Source organism: Cervus canadensis, chromosome 1 (assembly GCF_019320065.1).
Source record: "Cervus canadensis isolate Bull #8, Minnesota chromosome 1, ASM1932006v1, whole genome shotgun sequence".
In the NCBI taxonomy this organism is placed as follows: Eukaryota; Metazoa; Chordata; class Mammalia; order Artiodactyla; family Cervidae; genus Cervus; species Cervus canadensis.
In genome coordinates this window covers 40,218,751-40,246,713 of record NC_057386.1, presented here as the reverse complement: position 1 = coordinate 40,246,713, position 27,963 = coordinate 40,218,751, and the positions used below count along the sequence as shown (strand labels likewise).

General features: G+C 46.7%; 1 protein-coding gene across 3 annotated transcripts; it reads right to left on the bottom strand.

Moving 5' to 3' along the window:
• Window positions 1-124: 124 nt before the first annotated feature.
• Window positions 125-27,545, bottom strand: KIAA0100 (KIAA0100 ortholog). Of its 3 annotated transcripts, none has more exons than XM_043479719.1 (39): window positions 27,364-27,541; window positions 26,396-26,519; window positions 25,808-25,857; window positions 25,359-25,503; window positions 25,061-25,179; window positions 24,757-24,817; window positions 24,382-24,571; window positions 23,286-23,409; window positions 22,999-23,123; window positions 22,692-22,759; window positions 22,439-22,584; window positions 21,630-21,748; window positions 21,360-21,523; window positions 20,944-21,202; window positions 20,206-20,411; window positions 17,887-18,979; window positions 17,260-17,451; window positions 16,916-17,118; window positions 16,650-16,768; window positions 16,322-16,542; window positions 15,151-15,341; window positions 14,927-15,026; window positions 14,588-14,790; window positions 13,220-13,514; window positions 9,983-10,140; window positions 9,489-9,695; window positions 6,461-6,560; window positions 5,797-5,979; window positions 5,193-5,314; window positions 4,579-4,734; window positions 4,370-4,491; window positions 3,622-3,802; window positions 2,908-2,994; window positions 2,597-2,707; window positions 2,327-2,462; window positions 2,093-2,223; window positions 1,806-1,907; window positions 1,391-1,525; window positions 125-964 (listed from the first exon to the last, which is right to left on the bottom strand). In XM_043479719.1, exons 1-39 carry the CDS (start codon window positions 27,429-27,431, stop codon window positions 782-784), a joined length of 6,699 nt encoding a protein of 2,232 aa, XP_043335654.1. In that variant the 5' UTR covers window positions 27,432-27,541; the 3' UTR covers window positions 125-781. The 3 variants fall into 3 exon arrangements, 2 of the variants coding, with proteins under 2 accessions (XP_043335654.1, XP_043335662.1); XM_043479727.1 differs by lacking the exon at window positions 27,364-27,541 and adding an exon at window positions 26,797-27,200; XR_006271610.1 differs by lacking the exons at window positions 125-964; window positions 1,391-1,525; window positions 1,806-1,907 and having other exon boundaries at window positions 2,327-2,478; window positions 27,364-27,545.
• Between the last annotated feature and the right edge of the window lie 418 nt (window positions 27,546-27,963).

Here is a 27,963-nt window from a genome sequence, read left to right as displayed (position 1 = left end):
GTAGGAAGGAAAAAGCCACCCTCAAGAGTGGCAGCTAGGATATTGGTGGTTTCTTGGATTGATGGAGAGAAAAGGATACAGGCTGAAACCATACACTCAATACAATTAGAAAAAAAAAACAGCATCAAATTTAAAATATATTTTTTCTCTTTAAATCACTTTTTTTTTTTTTTAACCATTCTTCAGGGGATACCCCAGGGAGAGAGATCCATGGCCAGCCCTGTCTCCTACTGCCATTCTCCAAAGTGAGCTTGGCACAGTTTGGGGAGGGGCTGATTCCCCCAGAACACTAATACCACTTTCATACAGGGTGGTGGGATGAGGGACAGATGATCAGCCCCTCCCCTCCACTTTCTGGCACATAGGGAGAGCAGTTACACTTACAAATATATATATATGTATATATATATATGTATTTTTTATATATGCCTATTTATAAAAATTTATCACACTTGATCAGAACTGTCCCCCCCCCCCAACCCTTTCAGTTGATCCCAAGGGAACCAGATTCTGGCCTTGGAGCCGTTCCCTGGGTCTTGCTCTCTTGATGCCTCTCTGGCCCTGGGCCTGCTGATCAGTGTGAGGTAGAACTCAGCATTATCCACCATGGTCTGCAAGGAACCAGCCAGCTGTTAAAGAGCAGGGCCTCTCTCCACAGCACCCTTGGGCTCCTGACCCCCACAGATCCTAAAGGATGACGGGAAACACCTCCCACCCCACAAGTCCCTGGGGCCTGAGTCAGAGTCAGCTCATGTACTGCAGCCTCTCTTGGATTGCCGGATCACTTGCGCCTGCCAAAGATGGACTTCTTCCCAGGATTCTTGTTGCCCACACTTAAACCGATGAGGAGCCGGGCTTTCTCCTCCTCTTCCTGCTGTTGCATGTTGAGGTCTGATTTAGTTTCTAGTTTTCCCCGGACCTCAGACCCTGTTGCAGGCTTCAGCCTTAGCTTCTCTTTGATTACCTGATAGGTTAGAGAGGAGTAAAAGGGAAGGTAAATATTAATGGAACAGGCAGAGTAAGTTAAGTGGACCAAGTCAGTATTTATTAAACTTACATGGACACACAATGGGGGCAATTCAGATTATTAAACGATCTCTGCTCTCAAGAAGCTTACAGTCTATTAGAACCCGATCTAAACATGAACTTATATCAGTCCTCACTTCCCTAAAAATCAACGGTAGTTAACATATATGAAACACTCTGTAGACATTCAATTTAACCATCTGAGCAAAGTCATGGAGAGGATAGGAATAAAAATCACTCCATTCACCTGCCCCCTTCCCATGGCTGCCTGATAACACATACATGTTACAACAAAATGCCCCTGAGCAGAGGATCTGCTTGCCAGCCTCTGCTAACCAAATAGCCATGAACTCTGCCGGGATACCTGGGCAACCAGGGCTTTGCGGCTGTCCCTCTTGACAGCCATGGCAAAGTCTAGCCACGTCCATGTGTTGTTATGATACTCCAGACAGGGCAGCACCAGGTTAAGGTCACCCCAGTCCACGCTGTTCTTCTCACCCTGCAAAAGAAAGAGTGAGAGGGAAGAGAAGAGAAAAAATATATATATCAGCTGCCATTTTTAGTCCAAGCCAGTACTTGAGTCCACATCTGGTACCTTTCTGCAGCAGCAACCTACAGATACTGATTTCTCCCTATCTCGGTCTGATACTGATTCCTAAGGGAATCCAAAGGGAATAGCACATTACCCACAGACCACCTTCACTATCTCTGTTTTTAATCTCTGATCTTATCTGGTACCCTTCCCATACTGTTCTAACAAAGTGCTGGGGAAAGCAGACCTTGTAGCTGACGCACAGTGGAACCTGTGGGATCTTTATATAGATGAAGGAGTTGTTCATGGCAGCTCGCTCTTTCATCTTGTCAATATCATCGACAGGGTGCTAGGAATGGAAGGAAAGAAGTGTGTACCCCTCAAGCCATCACAAGAAATTCAGGACCCCAAACATCTCCAACTCCTTTCATCCCTGGAGTAGACTCAAAAAGAAACAAAAGAAATCCCCAGCCAGGCCAAACAGAGTACCCCAGGACTCTCCCATTTTCCTATTATCAGGGGCATGTCTGGTACCTCAGGTGCTTTGCGAAATGACCTTCTGACCCCAGAACTCCGATTCAAGCCCTGTGCCACACCCTTCCCAGGGCCCAGTGGTGCTGTATCATCTGTTGCAATCAGCTGCCGAGGCTTCACCACTGGTATTCCTACGAAAAAGCAAGTACACTAGCTGTTGTCCTCCTTCAGAAGCTTCAGCCGTCTCTGGGGCTGTGACCCCAGTCCTCTGGAGCTCCCCATTAAAGTTCTCACCAGTAGTCACCAGTTTGGACTTATCTTCTTCATCACCAACCTCATCATCTTCCACACTTCGGCCAGGAAAGAAAAAACCCATTATTCTATGGAAGAACTGGTGTGTCAGCTGGATGGTGAGAGGCACCACATTTACCTAAAGAGGAAAAAGGCTGAAGAAGCAATTAAGCTCAGACATCATCCCTCAGTTTACCTATCCCTAATGTAACAACGCACAGAGAGCTTTTAACTGCCTTGTGTTCCTGGGTCCCCAAAGGAGTGTTTGCTAACCTCAAAGTGCTCCTTAACAGAAATACCCCCAACTGGGGGCCGGACTTTGCTGAAGAGGCGAAGGGCCAGTTGTCGCCCAGACTGGCAGGAACTCTGGGGCCGCAGGACTACCTGTAGGATAGACAGTGATAAATCAATCCACAAATCCTATGCAGACCGAGAGAAGCAGCAATGGTCTTGCTAAACTAGGCAAGTTTCCATCTCACATCACCACATTCTTTCCCATAGTTGGGTTTATGTGGAAGTGTCACTGCAAATGCCCAGTGTTAGGAAGCCTGTAAATGGGCTAGGAATAGGGAACTAAGACTTACCTTATAGACAGCATTAGGGAGGAGATTGTTCATAGTGAACCAGCCCAACTCCAGAAGATGTTCTGCTGTGTCATCAGATTTATTCACCTGTAAAGACAGATCGCAACCCCCAATCCACTATAATAAGCCTTTCTCAGGAGCTTGCCAGAGGCTGCTACCTATATCATTTGTTTTCAGGTTCTACAGATGCTTTTGCTATGTCTTTCATTCTTAGAGTCAATGCACCCTCTAATCCAGTATTTCTAATGGGCACTGATGGCCAGGGCACTAAGTGCCAACAATACTTTCCAGTCCCTATGACATTAAAAAATGGCCTCAACACATTTCCAAACATCTCTAGGGGAGATGGAAGAATAATGAAGAAAGTCCTGTCCTCCACGCCAAGGGTAACTGCAGGAAAGATGTACGCCAGTATAGAATTAATGATTCTATTCTAAGCTGGACTTGGGAGACTACTTTCCTCTGGCCATATAGAATAATTATCTTCTTCAATGAGGGAAGCATTCGATCAAGCTCATCTGTATCTCTATTATTTACTATCACAAACAAATGTGTGTGAGGGGTACTCTCTCTGCTCATGTTTCTATCATTATTAATAACCACGCATACCACCATTAACAATCAAATAATAGTCTCTCTTTGTGAGTTAGACTCCTGAGAAAGGTCAGTGCCTCTTAATACAGCTGTCTTTGTGTGACTGTATATACCCAATACCTTGCTGTAGAGGAAGCGCTGCAGCTCCAGTTCAGCAATCCCTAGCTGTCCGTCTTCCTCGGTCAAGCGCCATCGTGCCTGAGCAAAGTAGAATTCGGTGCGGCGGACCACACTCACATCCTCTTGCTGCTTTCGCAGCTCCATCTTGTTGGCCTGCTGCAACTGGAAATCCTTAAAACACCTATAAAAGGATAGGAAGGTCAAAGCCAATATGGGCAACAGCATTTGGGTTAGAGGTGGGGTGGAATGCCCTAGAATGATCCAGGAGGTAAACCCAGAGATGGACCTAGGCTAGAACAACTATTCCCTAAATATTTTCATTGGATTCATTGTTTCTCACACTCTGCCATGTGAGCACAAATGCCATCTTCAGTTCTACAGCTTCTTGAAGTAAGCTGCTCCTACTAATAACCCCTACGATTATATCTGCAATTGTGTTCCCTACTGATCAACTTCAAAACATTTTATTTTTAGTTCAGTTGCACAGCATCATGGCCACAAAAATGACCTTTCTGAACTACTTGTTTTTCTCCTTTTCCCTGAGGTACTCTAGTAAGGATCCTAAAAAAGGGCTCTCCTGTTCTCAACCTGTTGGCCAAGTCTAACAAGGCTCATTCAGGAAAAGGTGCCTGAATCTACATCAGCCTTTGATAACATACACTAGACCTAAAGACTATCAGAACACAGGCAAAAGAAACTGACTCCATCTTGGGCACTGGAAAAGGGCATGGGGAGAATGCTGTGGCACCTGATGAGGATATTAAGCTCTTCACTTTCCAGCTGTAGGTTGGCCTTCTCCTGGTTTAGCTGCAACTGAAGCTTTAGGTTCAGGTCAAGCAGGTTCTCATTCTTGCTATCATCCTGCAAAGACTAGGGAGCCAGAACAGGAGAAACTGAGAGATTCCCCATGTCTTAGGAGACCTCCCTACCCTCACACTCCCTACCCCAGGAGACTACCTTCATGATAGAATACATCTGCTTTTCCAGCTGCCGTATCTGCGCCACATGCTGCCGCACTGCCTCCTGCAGATGTAATATGCTACTGCGCTGCTCCTCAGGATTGCTAGATATCTCAAGCTGGAACCTGACCCGCTGCTTCTTCTCACTGTGCTCCTAAAGGAACAGAAAAGGAAATGAACAAGAGACAAGCCTTGCAGTAAAGTAAAATATAGAGAGGAACAAGAAATGATGACCTCTTCCGGAATGTTCACCTTCATCTGTCACCGTTAGTAGCAAGAGTAAGGAGTAAGCCAATGCAGATTTGGCAATGTGGATTTCACAATAAGCCAGTTCCACAGGGGAGGCACAGAGGTGGAAGTGGGGAGCAGTTTGATGTTTTTCGAGGTACGTGACTGAGTAAAGAAAAAACTGACCAAGAAAAACAAGGGACACTCAGACCTTTCCTAGATAACTAAAATTTCAACTGCTGCTGCTAACTAGAAGAGGATGTATTATCCACCAGGCCCTTTTTCAGTCGAAAGCATGGCTTTTCTTACTGGACCCCAAGTAAAACCACAAGGTCTTGGGGTTCTTCTGAGGCTAACTGGTAGTCTATAACAGATCCTACTCACCTTCCGCTTGGGTTCTACATGGAGCAGCAGGTTATTGACGATGTCCAGGATCATAGCATATTGAGCTGGGTTGGTGGAGATTTCCAGCTCATGATGGATGAGGGTAAAGGTATCCACAGCCCCTAAATAATTGTTTGCAGCTGAATAAGAGACTCAGTTTCTCCCTAAATTTCTATCCCATCTCCTAATCCATATCTTGAACCACGTCTGTTAATTAACCCCATAAAAGGGTTTGGTGAGATATGTTCATGGGTAGAAACACCTGCTTATTTCAGAATCAAACAATATGCATTCATTCCAGTTATTTGGTTTCTTTTGGCTGAGACTCCCAGCATGTGGGATCTTAGTGCCCCAACCAGGGATCGAATCTGTGCCCCCTGCAGTGGAAGCGCAAAGTCTTAACTATGGGACCACCAGACAAGTCCCCCATTTATTCCAATTCTGTTCTTTCCTAGCAGAACTTAAAAAATAAAAAGTAAAGTGAAATGCTAATGCCCTGTGCATACTGGGACTCTTAATAACACTACTGCCTCAAAACCACCAAGGAAGTAACTACTTCATAAGTTTCCTACTCCCTACCAAAAGCCTTTCAAACCCTGAATACCTTCTTGCTTCTTCAGAAGATCTTCCTTTTCCTGGTTCTCAGGAACCTCAGGTGGCTTAATCTGCGTTGCCAGCTCAGGATCAATGTCATGGCTGTAACTAATATAGTACATTCTGCAGTTGCAGCGTGAAATGATCCTCTGGATTTGCTGGGCTTGCTGCGCCTCAGCTGGCTGATTCCAATCTGGGAAGAGGTAGGAAAGAGAAAAGAGGAAGACATTCTCAAAAAGAGGTATTGTAAGAGCCTCCCAGCTATGTGTGATGTCTAGGTAACTCCAGACACTTGCTTTCAATACAGCCTAACACAAAAATGGTCCTAATTCACATATATTAATCTTACGTGTCCGCATGTGTGCATGCTCAGTCGCTTAGTCACATCTGACTCTTTTGTGACCCCACAGACTATAGCCCACCAGACTCCTCTGTCCATGGGATTTTCCAGGCAAGAATACTGGAGCAGGTTGCCATTTCCTTCTACAGGGAAATCTTTCTGACCCAGGAACTGAAGCTGTGTCTCCTGCACCTCCTACACTGGCAGGCAGACTCTTTACCACTGAGTCACCTGGGAAGCCCATATTAATCTTAAGAATAAGTAAAGAAATGAGACCCCCTTCAGGATGCATGTCTGCTCCTCACCACATGATGGGGAAGAGGTGAGAACTGACCTGTGGTGGTGGTAACCATGCCTCCCACTGCCTGCCCACTCTCCATCAGCTCCTGCACAGAGTCCAGACTACGCTGCCGGTGCTCCTCAATATTCTTTACCTGAAGACAGAGATACAGGCATCTTTAACTCCTGGGGGACCAGTAGCTTGTCCTGCCCAACTGGGTCATATATCTCCATAATGCAAGTATAATACTACTGAGACTTTCACTGCCTAGAACTGATGAATCTGCCAAGGTAAAGGACAAATGTCCCTCTCTCCTGGCTCAAACTACCCAAGCTCTCCAAACCCAACTTGAGTTACATTCACGTTTTGCCAGGATTCAGGCCACAAAAATACGAGCTAGGTAAAAACCAAATCATGTCCAATCTCACACCCATAAAGATGGCTACCATAAAAAAATGAGAAAATAAGGCAAGGATGTGCAGAAACTGGAACTCTGTGTACTGTTGATGAGAAGTAAAATGTTACAGCCAGTATGGAAAAGAGTATGGCAGTTCTGCAAAAAATGAAAAACAAGGACTTCTCTGGTGGTCCAGTGGTTAAGACTCCCTGTTTCCAATGCAGGGGGTGTGGGTTCAATCCCTGATTAGGGAACTAAGATCCCACATGCCACACAGTGTGGCCAAAAATTAAAAACAAACAAACAAAATTAACAGAATTACTCTATAATCCAGCAATTCTACTTCTGAATATATACCCAAAAGAATTAAAGGCAAGGTCTTGAAGAGAAATGTGTACTCCCGTATTCATAATAGTGCTATTCACAATACCTACAATATGGAAATCACCCAAAAATGTGGTATATACATACAACAGAATTCAGGTTTAAAAGGAGGGACATTCTAACACATGCTACAACATGGATGAACCTTGAAGACAATATACTAAGTGAATTAAGTCAGTCGCAAAAAGACAAATATATATGATTCCACTTATATGACATACCTAAAATATTATATATATATATAAAAGAGATATTTAAAAGCAATCAAAATCATAGAGATAGAAAAGAGAATGGTGGGTGCCAGGACCTGGGGGAAAGCGAAATGGGGAGTTACTGTTTAATGGGTATAGTTTCAGTTTTACAAAATGTAAAGAGTTTGGGACATGGATGGTGGTGATGGTTGTAAAACATTATGAACGTCCTTAATACAACTAAACATTTAAAATGGTTATGATGATAAATTTGATATAATGTTATCCATTTTTATGGGCCATGATACACTGCATGGAGCTCTTCAAACCTGCACCCCTGCAGTGGTTTGCAGAGTCTTAACCACTGGACTGTGAGGGAAGTCCCTTTTTATCTTTTTTATGTTTATAAGTTTTATATTATGTATATTTTCTTTTATTTTTTTTACATTATGTATATTTTAATCACAATTTTTAAAAATGGAAAAAAATCACGTCATGGGCAAAAAAAATTCATCAAAACAAATGACTTCCCACCCATTTTGGCATTTGTGTATTTGTGTTCTTGCTATTTTCTGTCTTCAGACTGTTCTGACACTGTTGCCATGGGGGAAGGGAACTGAATTCTTTGGACTCTCTCTGCCAAGCTGAAGTCAAAGTGAATAGAATGAGTGATACGAGAAGAACACAGACAATCTGCCAAGTCACAAAAAAATTCGTATAGGGATGGCAATGTCAAAGTCCTTCCCACCTCAGCCAAGGACATTCTACTCTAAAGCTAATACCACAGTCTGAGAAAAAAAGAATTTCCTTGCAAAAGAAGGCATGCCTAAAAGAACCAGTGGTCCAGAAAATGCCAAAAAGGGAGATCTTGCATAGTTCATCCTGCCTACCTCTGCATGAGTAGTTAACATTTTCTCTGCCTATCTCCTGAAACTACTGGTAAACAGTACTGCTCGCCTGAACTACAGCTGTAATATATCAGCACCTTTCACATTATCGTCAACCTGACCCTGATTCAATACTTATTACCTCTTATATAATTTATACTTGGGGTTGAGCTTTAAGATCATTGAAGTAATAAGTACCAGTCAGGAGGCAGGAGGGAGGAGGGGTTAGCTTTGTCTCCAATGAGTAGAATGAAAAATGAAATTATCACACTGGTCCCAATCAGATGTAGCTGGATCCAATAATTCAGCTGAATGGACCACACCCAGCACAATGTGGGCATTTAACACCTGTTAAGTAATCACAATGCAGAATAGTGGCTAGGTACATCTCATACCCGTTAGAGTTACCAATAAATTTGATGATAGTATATCCTAGAAATTACAGTGCAAACTTAGTTTTACCAAAATGCTGAAAATTTATAGCTTGGTCCCTACCAACTGCTCACAATCTCACCTAACAAAAAAAAATTATCTTAATATACAACTAAGACCTCCCCAAACATACTGACTTAAGTAAGACTTGACTTCCATCCGAATGAAGCTTTGTATTTTTCAAAGTACTTTCTATTTGATCCTTTCAACAACCTTGTGTGAGTGAAATATTAATTCAGTTTCACAAATAAAGGTGACTTGCCCAAGGGCTCATGGCTACTAAAATGGCAAAACTGAAATCATATCTCACATAGTAACCTGCCTCCCAGACAAGCAGTCTTTCTATTCAACCTTACTGATTTTCTGAAACAACTAATCAACCATCTTCATGAGAGATCAGAGAAAGGGCAGCTAGAGAGCTTATTGAAAATTATCAGACTTACTGCCTGGTTTTTTTGGCTGCCTACTGATAAGTATGATCTTATAGTGGTCAGCAATCTCAAGTTAAAAAGTTGCAACTCATTTTACTCTCATGTTGGGAAATGAGAATTTCTCTTGCAACGAACTAGAATAAATAGTATGAGACCTAAAAAAAAAGAAAAACCACTATGTGTTCACAGATCACAGGCCAGAGACTGCATGGAGTTTCTATACTCAAGTGTTAGGAGCCTCATTATTCTACAACCTGCTAGCAAAAGGTACTATCAAGGACCTTGCAAGCCATTTTGGTGAAAGGTGCGAACTATGGACAACTGGAGAGATATCAGGCCTCCCCAGTCCTGCCGACTAACCTCTAACCAGAGCTGTCGGCCATCCTGCTCAGTGGGGCTGCTTTCAGTGGTGGCAAAGTACTGCATGCCATCTAGGATGCAAGTCCAGGAGGTCTTTTGCTTCAATGTGTCACCATACCAGGCTGGATGGTGTTGGCACTGCAGCAGCTGGGCTTTGGCAGCTGACACAATGACACAGCCTTCCGTCTCTGCTCCACGAAGAACCATCTATGCCAGAAACAGAAGCAGAGTCACAGCACAAGGGCCGGGAGGAAGATGAAAGGTCAGTCAAATGACTGTACCAGTGACTGCAGGTGGGTCTAATTCTGGCTTACTGAGTGAGCTCTGCTGGCTTCTACTAATGGAAGCGATTATCCACGATACCTGTTATTAATAAAAAGGATAGTATTTTGGAGCTCAACCCACCTATTCTTATGTAGAGGTGGAGGGGGGAGGTAAACACACATGACTATCATCTAGCCCTATCTTGGGGTACTCTAGTAGAGAGAAGGTACCTGGCAGTTGACCAATTCGATAAGGCAGTTTCGGTTATATATGTCATCAGTCTGGCAGGCAGCAATGCCACACAACTGGTCACTCACACCTGACTCCTCTTCTGTGAACACTACAAACCTATCTGTCTCTTCAATCAGCTTCTTCAACATGTAGGCACCTGGCAGAGAAAGAAGAAGTGGGGGGAAAGCCACAGAGTTAAGGAAAGAGAACACATCCAGGGCCAAACACCTTCTTTCAGTTTCTCTAGAACATATTCTCCCCAACCTGCAACTCCAGCTCAGCCCACTCCACCCCTTTTGGGTAACAGTTGTCATTTCATTTTCCTTCAATTTTAATAAAAGTAACAGATTCCCAAGAGAAACTTAGAAACACTATGTATACGCAAGCATTTCTTTCTCTTAGGCATATCCACCTCTAAATTACTCTAGGATCTTTTTCCCTTCCATCATGTTCCTTCTATTTTTCACTTTATATATTTTTTAATTTTTAATTTATTTTTTAAATTGAAGGATAATTGCTCTACAGAATTGTGCTGGTTTTTGTCCAACATCAACATGAACCAGCCACAGGTATACATATTGTCCCCTCCCTCTCGACTTCAAATTGTTTTAAATGCTATTTGTTTGTTGACCACTCCTTTCCACATAAATCATTCCCTTGCCATCAGTGTCACTGTGTTCTAGCTCTACTGCTTTCTCTGATTACGCCTTTAGATCCTCCAACTTCTCCTAGGTTTTAGAGATAAGTCTATCTCTTAAGGTCTCTCCTTGGCCTATTCCCTGTTCTTTCTTCTAGAGTTTGTCCAACAATGGTAGGTTAAGAGCACTGTCTTCAGAATTAGACTAGCGTGCCTATGTTCAAGATCCTATCTCTGCCAGCTACTTTGATGGTAACCTTTGGCAGTTGGCTTTAACCTGTTTCCTTGTGTGTAAAATAATAGTAACTATCTAATATGGTTTTTGAGAGAATTAAATGGAATAATATATAAAGTATTTCACAGGATACCTGCCACAGTTAAGCATTATCTCCTGGGCATTAACTGCTCTATGCTGAAACTCCCAATCTCTAACTCTAAGCCCTAAGCTTTTAGATCCTCATTTCCACCTGTTTTTTAGACATTATCTAGATGTATTACTTGCAGGACAAACTCAGCACGTCCAAATTTGAATTCAACAATCCTACACCTCCACAAATCTGTTTAGCCTCTGGCTCTCCTATTTCTGAAATTATTGTTACTATCAAGTCACCAGGCTCAAAGCATCAGTCAATTGTTATCTCTTTCTCCATATTCTAACTCCCCCTTCCAACCAGCTGCCAAATCTTACACACGTACATAACATTTCTGTTCATCCCCTCATCTCCATTCCCACTGCCTCTACCTAGTTCAGGCACTCCTGGCCCCTTGTTAAAATGCCGTAATAGTTTCCTCATTTGTCTCCCCCACCTCCAGTTACTTTCTCTCCAGTCCTCCCTAACACCACCACCAGATTTATCTTCCTAAAAGTAAAATTCTAATGATGACACACCCCTATTCAAATCCTTCAGCAGTTAACCACTGTTTACTGAATAAGGAACAAAAACTCCCTAGCCTTGTATGAAAGACCTTTGATGTTCTACCCGTAGCTTTCCTTTCCAGCATCTTCACCCTTGGCTACACCCTGCGCCAACCCAGACTGTTCACTCTCCTCTGAACATACTGAGCTTGACCAACTCCACTCTTGCTCAAGATACTGCCTTTGCTTTCAATGCCCTTTCTCCTCACTTCCACATGCTTAAACCATACTAAGCCTCAATAAACCCTTCCCTGACCATAGGACCTCCTTCACTATAGTCAAGAACTCACATACTCTGTAATTTCTCGCTAGTGGCACTTAGCATTTTTCACCTTGTCTTTAAACTCAACATGAACTTGCATTCCTCTGTACTTATTATTCTCTCTCCCTAAAATGCCCTCTTTTCTTTCTTTGCCTATTAAACCTCTCAGTCATGTCCGACTCTTCTGCAACCCCATGGGCTGCATCCCGACAGGCTCCCCTGTCCATGGGATTTCCCAGGCAAGAATACTGGAATGGGTTGCTCTTTCCTTCTCCAGGGGATCTTCCTGACCCAGGAATCGAACCTGCATCTCCTGCACTGCAGGTGAATTCTTTATCACTGAGTCACTGGGGAAGCCCCTTACACTCTCTTTTTTTTTTTTTTTAAGTTCTACCACTTTATTGCTACCAACCCATCTCCCTCCACCCTCGTGCACACATGCTCAGTCATGTAACCCCGTGGACTGCAGCCCGCCAGGCTCCTCTGTCCATGGACTTTTCCAGGCAAGAATACCAGGCCCTTACTCTCTTTTAAGACCCATCTCAATTATATTATCTTTTCTGTGAAGCCTTTCTAGACTTCCCTCTGCTCATTTAAATACTTTCTTCTTAAACATTCCTACAAAGCATCTTCATGACTTATTTTTTTGGCTGCACTGCACTGCCCACAGGATTTCAGTTCCTTGACCTGTCAAATCCATGCCTCCTGCAGTGGAAGCACGGAGTCTCAACCACTGGACCCCCAGGAGAAGTTCCTCAAGACTCTTTAGTTTCAGAGCTTCCCCTCAGCTTTACAGTTCTAATGTCTAGGGTCACATGTCTAGTACATTATAAACCCTCAGTAAAACTAAAAAGTGAACCAATGAATGAGTAAGTGAGTGATTCAGTGAGTGAATGAACTAATCTTAGCTCAAAGATAATAAACCTGTTGAGGCAAGCAAGATGTCATATGTCTCTCACTAAATCCAGTTATAGTGCTCTGTGCCTACGTGGTATTCAAAGAATATTATTGACTGAATTCATCAAAACACAAAATAATTCTCTAATTCTTTGTTTCTTCTCCTTAGTCATTCTGACTAAGTCATCACTCCTTCCTGATCCTCTTCTCCTGGCCAAAGGACCAGACCCTTTTATCTTTTTTTGCCAGAATCTTAAGTTTCCTGACCAGGGATCGAACCCATGCCCCCTGCAATGGAAGCATGGAGTCTTAACCACTGGACCACCAGCGAAGTCCCATAAACCAGACCCTTTAATGCCCACCTGGCACTGCTATGTAAGACTTAGGTGGCCTAATGTGGAAAAATAACAGTTTCATCTCTACACACAGACTGAACCACCCAGAATTAGTCCTTCTCCAACTCCTGTTCAAGCCCACATACAGATTCTAAACCTAACCCTTCGGAGTCTTCTCCACCAGCTTACCTCCTGAAGACCCCTTATCAGGCTGTCCACTGAAGCTGGGAGTGCTGACAGGAGGTGGGGTTGGGGCACTGGAAGGAACACTCTGCTTTGGCTTTTTGGCTGGCAGGTGGGGATCAATCTTTAACCCCTTCAGCGCTTCAGTAGAGAGGTTACGTTTAAGCACAGCCGCCTTTTTGTAGCCATCATATAAACCAAAGGCAATGTCCCGATTGGTGGTTGTCCAGGAAGCCCGTAAATCTACCAAGTGCAGCTGATGCGTGTGAAAGGCAGAATCCCCAACTTGAGTAGAGGGCTCCTAGGCAACAGGGAAAGGACCTCAGAGTTGCATGGAAATCCCCACCATTCCTCCTGGACCACAAATGCAGAGATAACAAACATGCTTGCTGAATAACAGACCTCTTCTGAGGGATACAAGACGACTGAGGGAAAGAAAAACTATGTGAGCTTAGTGTGTGTACTATATTACACTCTGACTATATACACTGTATTTTAAACTCAGGGTTTTTTTGTTTGTTTTTAGTCACTAAGTTTTGTCCAACTCTTTTTCAACCCCCATGTGCTATATAGCCCACCAGGCTCCTCTATCCATGGGATTTCCCAAGCAAGAATACTGGAGTGGGTTGCCATTTCCATCTTCAGGGGATCTTCCCAACCTAGGGATTGGGACCTGTGTCTCCTGCACTGCAGGTGGATTGTCTGCCACTGTATTTTAAATGACTCAAAAGAATTTCATCTTAAAATCCTTCCTTAATTGGGGGCAGGGGAGGGACCACCAAATAAAGCACTAGGAAAAAAAAAGTTTTATTCTATTTCTTGAAAAGCAAGAGACTATCTTTAGAAAGAGGGGAAAAAAGAAACTTTCAGAAAGAGGGATGCATATACTGGTGAATATATCATAAACTAACAACATATATAATTAGAATATAGTCAGGAACATTACCCAGGACTTAACCTAAAGCCTACCACTATGAACTGAATTGTGTCCTCACACCAAATTTGTATGTTGAGGCCATAATCCCCAATGTAACTTAATGGGAATTATAAAGATGGGGCCTTTAGGAGGTAATTAGGTTTAGAAATGGGGTCCTAATTAGGGTGGGGCCCTCATGACAGGATTAGTGTCATCACAAGAAGAGCCATCAGAGAGCCTCCTTCTTTTCCTGCCAGGTGAGGACACAGTGAGAAGGCAGCCATCTGCAAGCCAGGAAGACAGCCCTCACCAGAACCTGACCACGTTGCCCAGCCTCTAGCAGTGAGACAAATTTCTGCTGTTTAAGCCCCTCTGCTTACAGTATTCTGTTACAGCAGCCTGAGCAGACTTAGACACCTACTGATACAAGCAAGGCAGTAGAATGTGTCAGGCGGTACCTCCTCAGCCGTGCGATTGCTGTGCCGTTGGTAGGTAAGGGAGGACAGGCTCAGTAGGTGGGTCTTTGTTACCAAGGGATCAAGGCAGTGGTCAGCATTCTCTTCAGTGGGCGAAGCCATCAGGTGAACAGTCACCTGACTTAAGTCACTAACCATCTGTGTCACACTCCAGTCAGAGATGAGGCGCCGCATCACCGTGCCCGCTGAGGAGAGGAGGCATACGGGGCCCATGCAAACCAGAACAGGAGACCAGTGTGGGGCAGAAAGAGAGGCCGGGGAGGGAACTGAGGAACAGGACGAGGAACAGGCGTGGAAAAACAAAGGAGCCTCTGATCTTACCTTGAGGTATAAGTCGCTGAGTTCCCCGAGTGAAGACGTGGCCCTGACTGCACTCAATTTGGATGCCACGTTGCTGGGCAAACGAGGCCCAGTAATGCACCTGGCAACAAGAGAACATAACACTGAACCAAGGATGGCGTCAGGGAGGTGCCTCAGAGACCCAGTGAGGGAAAACAAGAAAACTAGAGAAGTGGACAGATGTCAGCAGCACCATCAGAGCTGACCTGCAGCTGGGGAAAGAGCGCGGTATAGGAAAGTTGCTTGTAGTGCTGGCCAAGTTTCTTCTTGCTGGGTTTCAGGTTGTTGAAGAGCTTTCCCCTACAAATAGGCCTTGTGACACTAGTCCAAGTTGCCCAGAAGTTCTGCATCCAGCGCAGGGTGCTACTATACAGCAGAATCCGGGGCTGGGATATCGCTGCAAAAGAAACGATAGACATTTTCCAGCTGTGGTTAAAACACAGATGAAGGACTACCCTGGTGGTCCAGTGGCTAAGACTCTGCACTCCCAATGCAGGGGGGCCTGGGTTCAATCTCTGTTCGGGGAACTAGAGCCCATATGCTGCAACTAAGAGTTTGCATGCCACAGGCCTCAACTGAAAATTTTCACAGGCCACAATGAAGATTCTGTGTGCCAACTAAGACCTGGCACAGCCAAATAAATTAAAAAAATTTAAAAACACAGATGAAGCTAAATCCTTTCCTAGCTTCAGGGTTTTGCTTTTTTTTAATATATAATTCACTTGTTGAAGGGCTTCCCAGGTGGCACTAGTAGTAAAGAACCTGACTGCCAATGCAGCAAGCTCAAGAGATGTGGGTTCAATCCCCGGGTCAAGAAGAGCCCCTGGAGAAGGAAATAGGAACCTACTCCAATATTCTTGCCTGGGAAATACCATGGACAGAGGAGCCGGGCAGGCTGTAGTCCTTGGGGTGGCAAAGAGCTGGACACGACTGAGCACACCACACGCTGTGGAAGCACTAGCTCCCAGTACTTTATTTCTCTTTTTCACTTTGGCTGCGCAGGGCCTTCACTGCAGCACAGGGGCTTCACTGCCCCGGCATGTGGGATCTTAGTCCCGTGGTTAGGGATCAAACCCATGTCCCCTGCAATGGAAGGCAGATTGACAACCACTGCACCACCAGGGAAGGCCCCAAAGCTTCAGATTTTAGAGGTTTAAAAACCCCAATGGCACTCAAGCCTCATACTCTCCAATACTCTCTCCTTTCAAAGACCCAAGAACTCTTACTTCTACCAACCCTCTTCCAAAAAGGATCCTAACCCCAAAGCTCCCTTGCTCTTTTCTGATCCCCTCTCCGGAGGGTCAAGCTGAAGTCCTCAGTGTCTAAGCTCATCCTCCCAAGCCCTTCCTCCCCACTGCCCCAGACCCCAAGCCTCACTTCCACTGTGCCGAGTCAGATCCATCTTGATGGAGAGATTGAGGTTCTCGGAGCGAAAGGCCCGGTAGGAGTCATGGAACTGGCCCAAGGGCACCTCAGGCAGGAACTCTGGGGCCCGCAGAGTGACACCATGGTGATCGTGAGGGTTCCCGTGGCACAGCCACTGCAGGTCCAGGGTCATGCAGAGGTCAGGCAGGTGAAGGAAGCAGCAGTCGTCATACCTGGCTCACAATACAGCCCTGGTCACCAGCAGCCCCTAAGCTCTCCCCGTCTCCCCTGACCCCGAGTCCCACACCCTGTCTGAGGCTCCATCCGTTACTCCACTCACTTAGAGGCTGTTCTCACGTTGATATCCAAGTCACCCTTGAACACAAACTGACCGGGTTTCCAGTGAAAAGACAGGTGGTTCCACTCCCAGTGCATATTTTCAGTTGTGTTGTATGGATCCTATAACCACCCCAAAAACTTGGTGAGATATAACTAAGCGTTATCACCTTCTCCTCCCAAATCAGTGCCTTTCTTTCTTCCCCCATATGCTGTACAAGCCCCAGCCCCACCATCCTCAGAAGAAAACAGCTCCTCTGGACCCCTCACCTCAGTGGCCAGCTGGTGCAGGTTGGCCTGTTCAATGTCCATGTGCCAGTCCCCATGGAACAGAAGACGGCTCTTGTCCCACCAGGGCAGGGGTGGACTGGGGTCAGCTGAGGGCTTGGTCAAGAGGTCCACACACTGGCCAATCAGTGTCCATGCTGGATCCCAGCACGGGCCCCATACCACGGTGTACTGGAAGATTTCCGCTGGAGCAGAGGAGCACAGGATGCAGCCTGTTATACACCTTCACCCCTCTCTTCAGCCTTTACCCCAGAAGGGCCTCAGCTCATCTCCCATCCCAGCCATCACCACCATCTCAGTCAAATCATCTGCCCTCCTCTACTCACAGTGGAAGTCATGATAGAACTTGAGTGGGGGCATGTTCCTCTCAACGGCCACGTTACCCCAAGGAAGCCCCAACGGCAGGATCTGACGCCGACGAGAGCAGGGCTGACCGCTCTGCTCAGTGCCCACCAGTCGACCCATCAGTCGCCAGTCACGGATCTCAAACAAGTACCGGGGATAGTCTCTTATCCGTACTGTTAACACAGGGAGGACGCACAGTGGCTACCCAGGAAACTGTCTGAGCACTTGCAGGCCCTTCTTCCCCCTGCCACTATTTTTACATCTATTTCACACGGTCAACTGAGATAATAAGAGCTGGCAGTTGGCAGCAAAGCCAAAAAAAGGGCACAGAGACCTCAAGCAGAGAGTGAGAGGGGTAAGCTGAGATCCAAGAGCCGCACTAACCCTGAAGATGACTGTGTTAGCTGTGCCCCTGTGTTCAGCCAAGCAGTTTCAGGGTGAAATTCAGGAACAGAGAAAAGGAAGAGGAGTCCACCCATCCCACTCCACCCACGCCCCAAAACAGCCGCATTTCCCAATATAACTGAGCTCCTCTGTAATTGCTCAAAGAGCTCCCTGGATCTCTGAGGGCAAACCCTGGGCTCTGCAAACCAGGAAGTGTTACTTACCCAGAAATGTCTTGACGCTGCACTTGAGCATCCTACACCACTGAATGACAAGATCTATTCCCTCCACAGGGAAAGGGCTGCCTGGATCAAGCTCTCGAACCTGCTCTAGCACACGCTCAGGCCCGTGGAAGGAGGCGTCTGCCAGAGCCACCAGTTCTAGCCCTGCCAGGCTCCAAGTGAGCAGGGCCCGGCGCATGGGCGTGTTGCCATAGAGACGACGGGAGCGCTGGATGTAGATTTCGATGTTCTTATGTTCCAGAGAGGCATAGAGCTCCTCGATTTTGCGGGCAGGCAGGAGCTCCCCGTGCTGCTTCCGCAGGGCGGCCACTTTGGCGTCCAGCAGCTGCAGCCGCTTGGCGCTCTCCTTACTCTCGTCCTTCATCAGCTCGTAGTTATCGCGAAGCTTCACCTCAAAAATGTCATCCAGGAAAACCCACGAGAAGTGCTGGACCTTCAGGAGTATATCAGGCGGGAGCGGGGCAGAGCTGGGAGAAGCCTGAGAGCGGGACCCTCCGTGCAGGCTCTTCAGCCACTTCTGAACTCCCACAGCCTCGTCCAGAGTCCGAGAGAAATCATACTGATAAGGAAACTCCACGGAGACCGAACCCAGGGCGAGGAGCCAGACGCGGTTCCGGAGCGTCTGCAGCCCAGGGAAGGGGTTCCGGTGAAGGATCATCTCCTCCAGCTCGGGCAGCAGCTGCACCTCCACCTCCTTGAAGCTGAAAATGCTGTTGCCATCGAAGCCTGCGGCCAGCTCTGGGCAGTAAGCCTGCAGTGAGCCCCCGTGCCGGCTCAGGGACACACTCTCAGCAGCCAGGGTAATGAACTTGTCCTCAGCTACAAAAGCTGTCAGCTTGGCCGTGCTCACCTCCAGCGTCAGGTTTAGCAGCCGCTTTGGCGGGGAGGACTCCGGGGGACAGCTTTCTGGCTCAGAGGGGGTCGCTGGAGTCTCTAGCTCAACAAGGGGAACAGTCTCAGGGAAAAGAGTGGTTCTTAGGAGGTCTCGGCACTGCAAGGTGGCCAGCACATGCTGGTACAGGTACATGTGATCTGGGGGGCTCCAGAGTAAGGTCAGCCCTGCGCCACACTGAACCTTTACAGAACAAGAGGAAAGGATCAATCAATTACCACATCCTAGAACATGAGAGATGCAGGAACTATTATACATGCACAAGAACCATCTCCACTCAGAAGTCCTTCCTGAGCAACCCACATTAATTATCCCCGTGCTTTGCTCCTCTTTGCACTAGTATGCTGAGCTAACAGTTCCTTCTTAAACTTAAAAGCACTTACACTTTTTTTAAGATCTACTCAACTGGAATCTAAATTGTCTGAGAATAGAAGCCATTTAATTCTCTGGCATCTACCAGAGAATACCCAGTATATAGATGTACTCAAAAAGTCATCTGGCTTTTACATTTCTGCTCATGAGTTACCTTTCCATAACGACCACCTTCTGTATAATAACCACTGCAATAATCAGTTGGGAAATGTTTCATGCACTGATTGTACCTTGACTTAATTCTTAAAAAGTACTAGTCACAAGTTCATACAGCAATTGACTTATGGGAAAGTATGCCTCAAAGAAGGGATTAGAGGAACTCTGTTAGCCTGAAAAACAAAGTCACTTCTCCATAGTTAAGCAGACAGAGGAAATTTAAATTCCAAGACCAAAAAATTCCTCTAAGTTCCAATCTCTGTAAAGGAAACTCTTCAGTTTCCAAAGGAAGTTGAAGTCTGATGAACAGGGAAATATCTCACTCTCCTCCCAAGAGGACCCCATGTCCAACTGAAATGATACCCTGAGAAGAAAGGTAGTGGGAAGCCTCTCAAAACTTTCCAGTGCCTCCATCTTCAGATCTCTTCTAGCCTGTTGATGAGCTGAGTGCTTCAGTAAAATGCCACCAGATCATGACCTTTAAGAGCCCTTTACTCATATATGTAGATATGTATGTATCCGTATATCAGATATATGCACTAAAATCTTTACAGTTGAAATTATATGTCTGATATCTGCTTCAAAATAATCCCATAGAAGGCAGGCGCAACTGTTCAGAGTTTAGCTAAATGAGGTTGGTCCTAAATTGGTAATTACTGAGGCCTGGTATGGTTGCATGGAAGTTCATATACTCTCCGGTTTTATATATATTTTAAGTTCCATATTAAAAGATAAAAATGTACAGAACAAGCCAGGGAAAAAAGACCAACCACTAGGCATTATGTTTCTCACAGGTGAGTTTCACAACATGACTCAAGACTGGAAAATGCTCTAAGCCAGGGAAAAACCAACCCAACCCCACCTCACCATAGAAACATTACCTCTAGAGAGCGGATGCTGCTGTGATAGGTGACGGAGAGCATGGAGAAGCCGAGTACTGGAGTGGGGATGTCAGGAGCCTTACAACAGGGCTGCATCTTCTCTGTGACCGACTTCACCAGTGCAAGCACAAGTCCTTGAACACCCACAGTGGAGGTCTCAGCACTTCCCAGCACAGTCAGTGTGTCCAGCCGGATCTCAGAAGCACCTAACATCCAGAAGCCATGCCAGGGTTGGTGTCCAGCTCTCAAACGCCTACTGCAGTCCTTGCTCTTCCTTCCTTCCTTATTCCCTTCACTCTGGCTATCCTTATTCCCCACACTTTCCTAACCTAATTCCTCATGTTGTAGGGAAGTTTTTCCTTTCCCATTTTAACCTAACTATAGCTGAAGGGCCAAAGAAGTACCCAAACTCCCACCAATTCCCCAGAGATGTATCAGTTTCTCTCTAGAACTAAATACACAAAGAAACAGAAAACTAACTGCATCTCCTTCTCCTGATCAGATATCAAAGCTGTTTTTTTCTTATACACTTTGCTATCTGTAAACCCTTAAGAAATATCAAGAAGCCCAACAGTTACACAAGACCTTTTAACATTTCCTGCCTCTGACTTAGAAAATTTTCAAATAACTGATTACGTGAGGAGCAGCAGCGTAATCTGCTTAGGTTACAAACTACCCACTTCAGTACAGTATACTGTATACTACACTGTATAACTACCCATTTCCTGTCTCACTTACCAACCAGGGCAGAAAGGGTGAACAAGTTCATGTCCTCCACCTTCAAGTCCACCTTCCACAGTAACGACACAGATTCCCCAAATGAGGATTCCCTAGAGACAGCTGACTTCCCAGACTGTGGACCCATTAAGGAGAAGATCCGAGAAAGACACTGAGCACAGGTATCTGATGCCTCCACCTGCAGTCCTCGGATGGTACAATCGAGAAAGAGGGTATCTGACTGAGTACTGGACAGGCCAAGAGGCTGGTTATAGCTACCCTAGAAAAGAAACAAAGGGACTTCATCAGAAGTATGCCAACACACAGTTCTGCAATGCATGGTACACCGTCTGCTGCCAAAAAAGGTGCTCAGTGCTCTAGAGCATAGCAGGATGAGCAAACTCTACAGGCTACTGTTCACCAAAGTCCCCACCTACCTGTAGTGTGAAGGAGTCCAGGACAAGCGCCTCACCCCAAACATGCATATTGGGTGGGTGCGGTGCTCTCTGAATATGGGAGTCACTGCCCACCCGCCAGCAGAGGTGGTCCACAGTTAGGACGCCCCGTTGATGGATACTCTGTGGTCTCAAGTGCTGGTAATCTAAATAGAATGTGGGAGAGAGGACTTCTTTGGAGCCACAGTGGCCATCAACTGGGCCCAGCTCCACTAATGAACAAATTATTCCTTTTCCATCACACAGTCTTACCCAGAGAGATGGAATTGAATCCCAAGGCAAAGGGCGGCGTATCTCCCAGCTGAATGGAAACATTGACATTGGAGATGGAGGTGCTAAAGATGATAGGTGCCAGGATTTGAGGAAAGGCTCTGTACGGGGACAAGACCTCATTGTTTGACAAGGAAAGAACTGCAACTTCCTATCATGTTACAGATTTCAGAAGCTCTCAAAAGGCAGGGTGAGTTTTGTTATGATTCTTAGGAAAGGATGCAACTAGAAGAAGATTGAACTCATCAGCTTCCTCCTACTCCCAGTGATAATCCATAGAGACTTATGAAGTTGAACCAGATGAAATTGCTATTTTCATGTATCAAACAGTATATATCAAATATGGTGAATATCAGTGTATCTTATGATTCAACTTAATACCACCGAGTAGCATCACTTACAAACCGCTGACCTCCTCTATGGGACACAATGCAAGTACTACACACACAGAGACATGGCACTAATGACATGGCAGGTACCTTAAAATCTAAGGCAGATGAGACATTGATTATTTAAGCTCAGTTCAAGAAATGTTCATTTTATATAATAAGGACTGTGCTGGGCACTGAGGACATAAAAACAAAGAAATTTGTTGAATGAATGCATTCTACTGCCAGAGTCTCATCTAACAGAAAATATAAAGCATGTTTGCTGTTAAGACTGGGCTGTTGAAACTGAGATTTTAAAAAGATCAAACAACCACATACATATTTAACACAAGAGGCCACTTTAGACCAAAAAAGTCCAAGAATCCACCTGATAAGACAGTGGCCAAAAAAGATTACACTGACCTTTTCTTCCTTTGCTTAAGAACAGATGAACTAGACTCTTGGGTTTCCAGTGCTAGCATGTGTAGCCAGTGAGAGAACTCCTGGTGCCGGTAATGAATAATACAAGTGTTCAGAACCAGGGAGGCTGAGAGGTCAATGGTGGTCACCTGGAAACGAGGACACCAGAACTGTGGGCTCAGGTTTTATTTTATATGCTCATGACTCAATGACGTACAGGGAGAGCAGAAAAAGGAATGGTTCTTGGTCAACAGACCTGCACATTAGCCTTGAGGGAACTGAGGCAGACAATACGCTGGCGGCTCTGGGACAGCAACAACCCATCTGTAAGGGCAAAGGGCGGATGAGAGGAGGACAGAAGGGGTGAGAGGAAAGACTAGGAGGGGTCAGAGGCGGGCACGGAGATGAGAAGCATGTCACCGACACTCGTTAGTTTCAGTATGTTCCCAACTGCCCCTCCTCTGCTCCACTGATATTGAGTTAAGAAGACCAAGTAAGGCATTGGGGAAGTGTGTGTCTGGGCCTCCCGTTCTCTCTCAGGACCACTGACCCCACCCATGAACCTTTCAGAAGGAGCTCGGTGCTCATCTGTGCCACATCAGAATGCGCTGTGAAGCTTCGCAGGGGCAGCTGATCCTCGTCACGGTGGTACAGGAACTGCAGCAGCTTCAATGTCCAATTCAGGTGCCTGGACCAGAGATAGAGTCTGGCTTAGAAATATGTGGGATGCTAGTCTTACTCCCTTTGCCCCTTCACACAAGCTCAGTGCAGCTCCTGGGCTGGTTATGGAGACCCCAGCACACAGCTCCAACTATCACTCTCCACACTTCTGTGCCAGGAGAGACCTCACCTCTTTTGACTATTCATGGACAACACCACGCTTGTGATCTCCATCTTCACCTTGACCTGGTCTGGCAGCTGCTGAAGGAGGTATAGGCCAGGCAGAGTTGGCTCAGCCAAGTCCTCTGTCACCTCTGAAAACACCAATAAATAATACAAAAGCCATCAGCTCTTAACACTCAAGTCTCTCAATATGCCATGCCCTCTTCAGCCAAACCTTCCCACATAAAGTAGGCTAGGCAAACGTCCAAACCTAGGCAATAAGGCCAAGATCCCAGAGATCCAGGCACCTACTGTACTTCCTTCCCCAGGGTCTGAAAAACAGTCTGGAGGACTTCCCTGGTGGCGCAGTGGGTAAGAATCTGCCTGCCAATGCAAGGGACACAGGTTCAACCCCTGGTCCAAGAAGATCCCACATGCCACAGAGCAACTAAGCCTGTGCACCACAACTATTGAGCCCGTACTCGAGAGCCTGCGAGCCACAACTAATGAGCCTATGTGACACAACAGCTGAAGCCCAAGCGCCTAGAGCCTGTGCTCAACAAGAAAAGCCACCACAGTGAGAAGCCTGTGCACGGTAATGAGAGAGTAGACCCAGCTCTCTGCAACTAGATAGCTGGCATGCAGCAACAAAGACCCAGTGTGGATAAAAATAAAGTAAATAAGTGTAATAGTGTGTACATGTCAAAATAAATAAAAAACAGTATGGAGAGCAGGTTATTATAATGAAAAGAATACTGACTTTTGGGCCAAATAATTCAAAACCCATTTTTACTACTGAATACCCATGCGATCTCAGTCAAGTTATCTAATCTCCCTAGGCACTTTAGTTTCCTCATTTGTGAAACACTGAGGATTTAGTAGGGGAACATGTACAAAACACAAAGTTCAGGCCTCATTTATGATAATTACCTACAAAATGTTCTTTCACGTACCACAAGCAAATGCCCTCTATCCTCTAGCTATCCTCAAAGGCCAGGATTAAAGGCCGTGGCAAATAACAAATCACACCTAAATGAGTGGTGAGACTGCTATTTTTTTTTTTTTTTAACTTCCAAAAGCATGCCCAACAGGGAAGCTAAGAAGCTCACTGACTGGGATTTTACCTGAACAGGGAAGAGGCTTGGGGGCCAGGCCTGCGCCCTGGCGCAGCAGCTGACTGTGAAAGAGGCCCTCATGCAGTTCGGCATGGAGTGTCCACACATCCACCGTGATCGCCTTCAGCTGCCCGCTGCTGATGCCCACCTCAAGACACAGCTTTAGGGCAAGTGACAGCTCCGCTAGACAGGTGTCCTCCTACAGGGAAGACAGGCCTCTTAAGGTGTGACTGTGTCGGGAGCTTGCAGTCAAAATGCTGTGGTCTGGTACACATCCCTGAGGGAACCCCACAGCACACATAATCTAGAGTGCAAGCCCTGAGCGCCTTTGTATTTTATGCCCAGAAGAAAAATAAGGCATCTGAATGACTGTGACGTACTCACCAACTGGCCGCTCTTTAGAACTTTGCTGTTGATCTGACTTAGGCTCACCTCACATTTCAGCCTGGGAAAGGAAAAAAAAAAAGAAAGCCTGGCCCCTTTCCTCATCATTTACCTTCAATCGAGCTTTGTTGGCTGGAAGGCACAAGGCAAGCAGAAGTGCTTAATCTTACTCCCTCCTCAAATCACACAGAACAAGAGAACATGTCTGGGAGAACCTAGATAAGAAGGCCCTGATATCCACCCCGCCTGAAACAACTGTAAGGCAACAACAGGGTTACCGAATCTTCTCCTACCCAGTGCTTACCTCGTCCCATCACTATCCAAAAGAAAACTGCTTTCTCTGATCTGAATATGCCACAAGGACTCAGAAGTAGCCACCTTGAGGACCATGATGTTTATAGAATCTACATGAATGGAAAACAGCTGGAAGGAAGATGCAAAGATGAATGATAATTAATATCAAGGCAATGTCGTTCCTTTCCAGTGGAAAAAGAATGAGGCACCTGTTGGTGTTATGCCTTAAGTACATTAGAAAAAGTCACCCGTGACTCCAAAGCCAGCCATTCCTACTTCAGTCCAGGGAAGTGGGAAAGTAGCCTCACCTGGCAGATCTTCAATAAGGACGGGCTGAAGGCCAGCTCCTTTTGGTGCGCCCCAGTACTCTGGGAGAATGGGGCAAACAGGCTAGAAACCTTCTGCAGGTCAGTTCTGATGCGTACTTCTCCAAAGCACAAGGCCACATAGTGTCTGTCCAGGAGAGAAATCTCACTGCCATTCAGGTCCAAACCCCTTCCACGCCAGTCTTTTCCCCTCCCTCATACCCATTTTCCCATCCCCCCTAAAAATATAGCTCAAATCATGGAAGACAGTCTCACAGTACTTATCAATATCTGTCTCACAAAACAACAGCTTCCAGGCTAACTAACCCAGAGACACCAGCAAGAACCCACTTCCCTCCTTGGGCTGTGGGGCCTCTGTAAACAAACCTCAATCTGCAAACCACAATCCTAAAATATTCCCCAAGAGGAGAGTGAAGAGATAGGGTACTCACGGCAGATCATGGCTAAGGAGTTTGCTGGAAATCCACAGGCTATCGATTTCCTAAAACAGTGTGGGAGGAAGCTTTGTACACTAGCTGTTAGGTAATCCCAGAGCAGTTTGACAAGACAAGAAAGGGTATAAGAAGAGGAGGAAGTTCGAGAGCCCTTCCACTATTCTCCATTCCATTTGCCCCAGCCTCTCTCCTCAGCACTATATCTTGTTCGTCTCAGTGACATTGGTTAGACTTTAATATTTCTTTCATGGATTTTTGCCATTTCCCCTCTTATATTAGAATGGTAATCTTCGTTATCTTTGTTCTCTGCGTTACTTCTGCATTTTTGTTCTGTACTTTACTTCCCTATCTTTTTTACATGCCCTGGACACCCTGTGCCTCAAAAGCATTTTTTTTTTTAAAGCATTTTTAGAAGTACAACTTGCATCAGTTCCAGTATTCCTAAACAGGCTCTAAAATCTTGGCAAAGGGGTGGCAAGGCTGGGTTAACTAGGAAAGCACCAGGATTTTTAAAAAAGGAAATTAAAAGTTGAAATTCAGCTAGATCAACCCACATACATTCCCCAGGAGTTCCCCAGGACTCACCACTGTTTGCTGGTGCTGCTGAAACTTAAGACTGACATTCTGAATCCAAAAAAAGGAGCCAATCTTTAGTTCCGCCTGCAGCTTCTGCTGACACCACTTGGTGGCCAACCGGACCACAAGCCACCTGCAGAAAAATCCTTGAGTTCACAGGACCCTCTCCCAAAGGGTGGCCACCCTCACCCCCTGCAGGTCTTAGAAAGCCTGGCAAAGGGTCATGAACTGGAGCTGGATCTTCTGGGCAATTGTCCTGTCTCCCAAAACACCACTCTGCCATATACATTCAGTCACGCTGATCAGACCCTAGCCCCAAAGTGTCCCCTCCACCCAAATGAAATCAGACAAACTAAGCGCCACCGTTTAAGTTGGAGACAAAGAAAGCAATCCCTCAAATCCTTAGGAACCTCAAAGGTAGAGAGAAGAGGTCCCGACAGGAGTTGAAGTCCAGGCATCCGTGTCAGGTGTGCCATCACACAACCCCCTAAAGGTCTCTTTCTCCGCCCTCCAGACAGGTGTCTGCGAGAAGGCAGTGTGGGGTCACATCCGGCCGGCTCCAATGCCGCTCTCCCTGGGCAGCCAGACCTGTTCCGGCTCTCTAGGGCGAGGCTGCAGGTGCCCTTCGCACTCGGGGAAGGGGACATTCTGGGCATGCGGTTGGGGAAAAAAAAACCACTATGCCGGGCCCCCTCCTCATTCACACCCCTATCCGCGACCCAATCTCAGCATCTTCTGAGGCCTCGGCCCCTGCTCAGTCTCCGGGTTCTCGCGGTTCCCTCCAGCCAGCTCCACTCACGCCCCCGCTCGACCCCTCCCCTCGTCGCGCACCTCCTCCCCGGCCCCTCCCCCTCCGCCGCCCGCGCAACTCCCCCTAACCCCCTCCCGCGCGCCTCTTTCCAGCGCGCCCCCTCCTCAGTCTCTCTTCCTTCCCTTCCCACCCCCTCCGCCACCCGCTGTGGCCGGGATCCCCTCACCGGCCTAAGAAGAGGGCGCTGAGCCCTAACAAAAGCAAGGCCAACAGCGCGGAGAAGAACAGGGGCATTCCGGCCCCGGCCCGGCCTGGCTCCGGCCCCCGCCCTGCCGGGGCGCCACCCCCCTCCCCGCGCCCGCCCCGCCGGCTCCGAGCTGCGCCGCCGCGGGCCGACCAGCAGCACGCGCAGGGACGACGCTGGGCGAGGGAGCGTTGGCGCGTCTGCGCCCCGCCCCCCGCAGCCCGCCAGCCAGCCAGCCGTCTCCCTGCTCTGCCCCGCCCGACTCCCGCGATCCAGCGGGGCCGACTGGCTGCTTGCGCGAAGTGAAGGCGTGGCTCCGGAAGGAGAGCGCTGGGTAGCGGCCCACGACTGACCCACAAGCCCCGCCCCCGGGCGCACCGTTCTGAACCCGGAAAAACGGAGCCGGGGGTTTGCCACTGGCCCGCGGCCCTCCTCGGTGGCTGGCAGTGGTCTTCGCTGGGTAGTTTCGGCCGCGGAGAGTTCCACTTTCAAAGCAGTTTCCCGGAGTAGTTGTAGAGTCTGCTTGGCTACTTGGGGCTCGGACTGAGGCTACCGCGGAAGTTATACTTCTGAGTCACACAA

What these genes read in the sequence shown, in the direction of transcription:
- KIAA0100 (XM_043479719.1), bottom strand. Translation starts at nt 27,431, where the DNA reads ATGCCCCTGTTCTTCTCCGCGCTGTTGGCCTTGCTTTTGTTAGGGCTC. An exon ending in TGCACCAGCTGGCCACTGAG is followed by an intron (nt 16,769 to 16,915) that starts GTGAGGGGTCCA and finishes GGGTGGTTATAG; the next exon opens with GATCCATACAACACAACTGA. An exon ending in GAGCTTAATATCCTCATCAG is followed by an intron (nt 3,803 to 4,369) that starts GTGCCACAGCAT and finishes ATCCTTTTATAG; the next exon opens with GTGTTTTAAGGATTTCCAGT.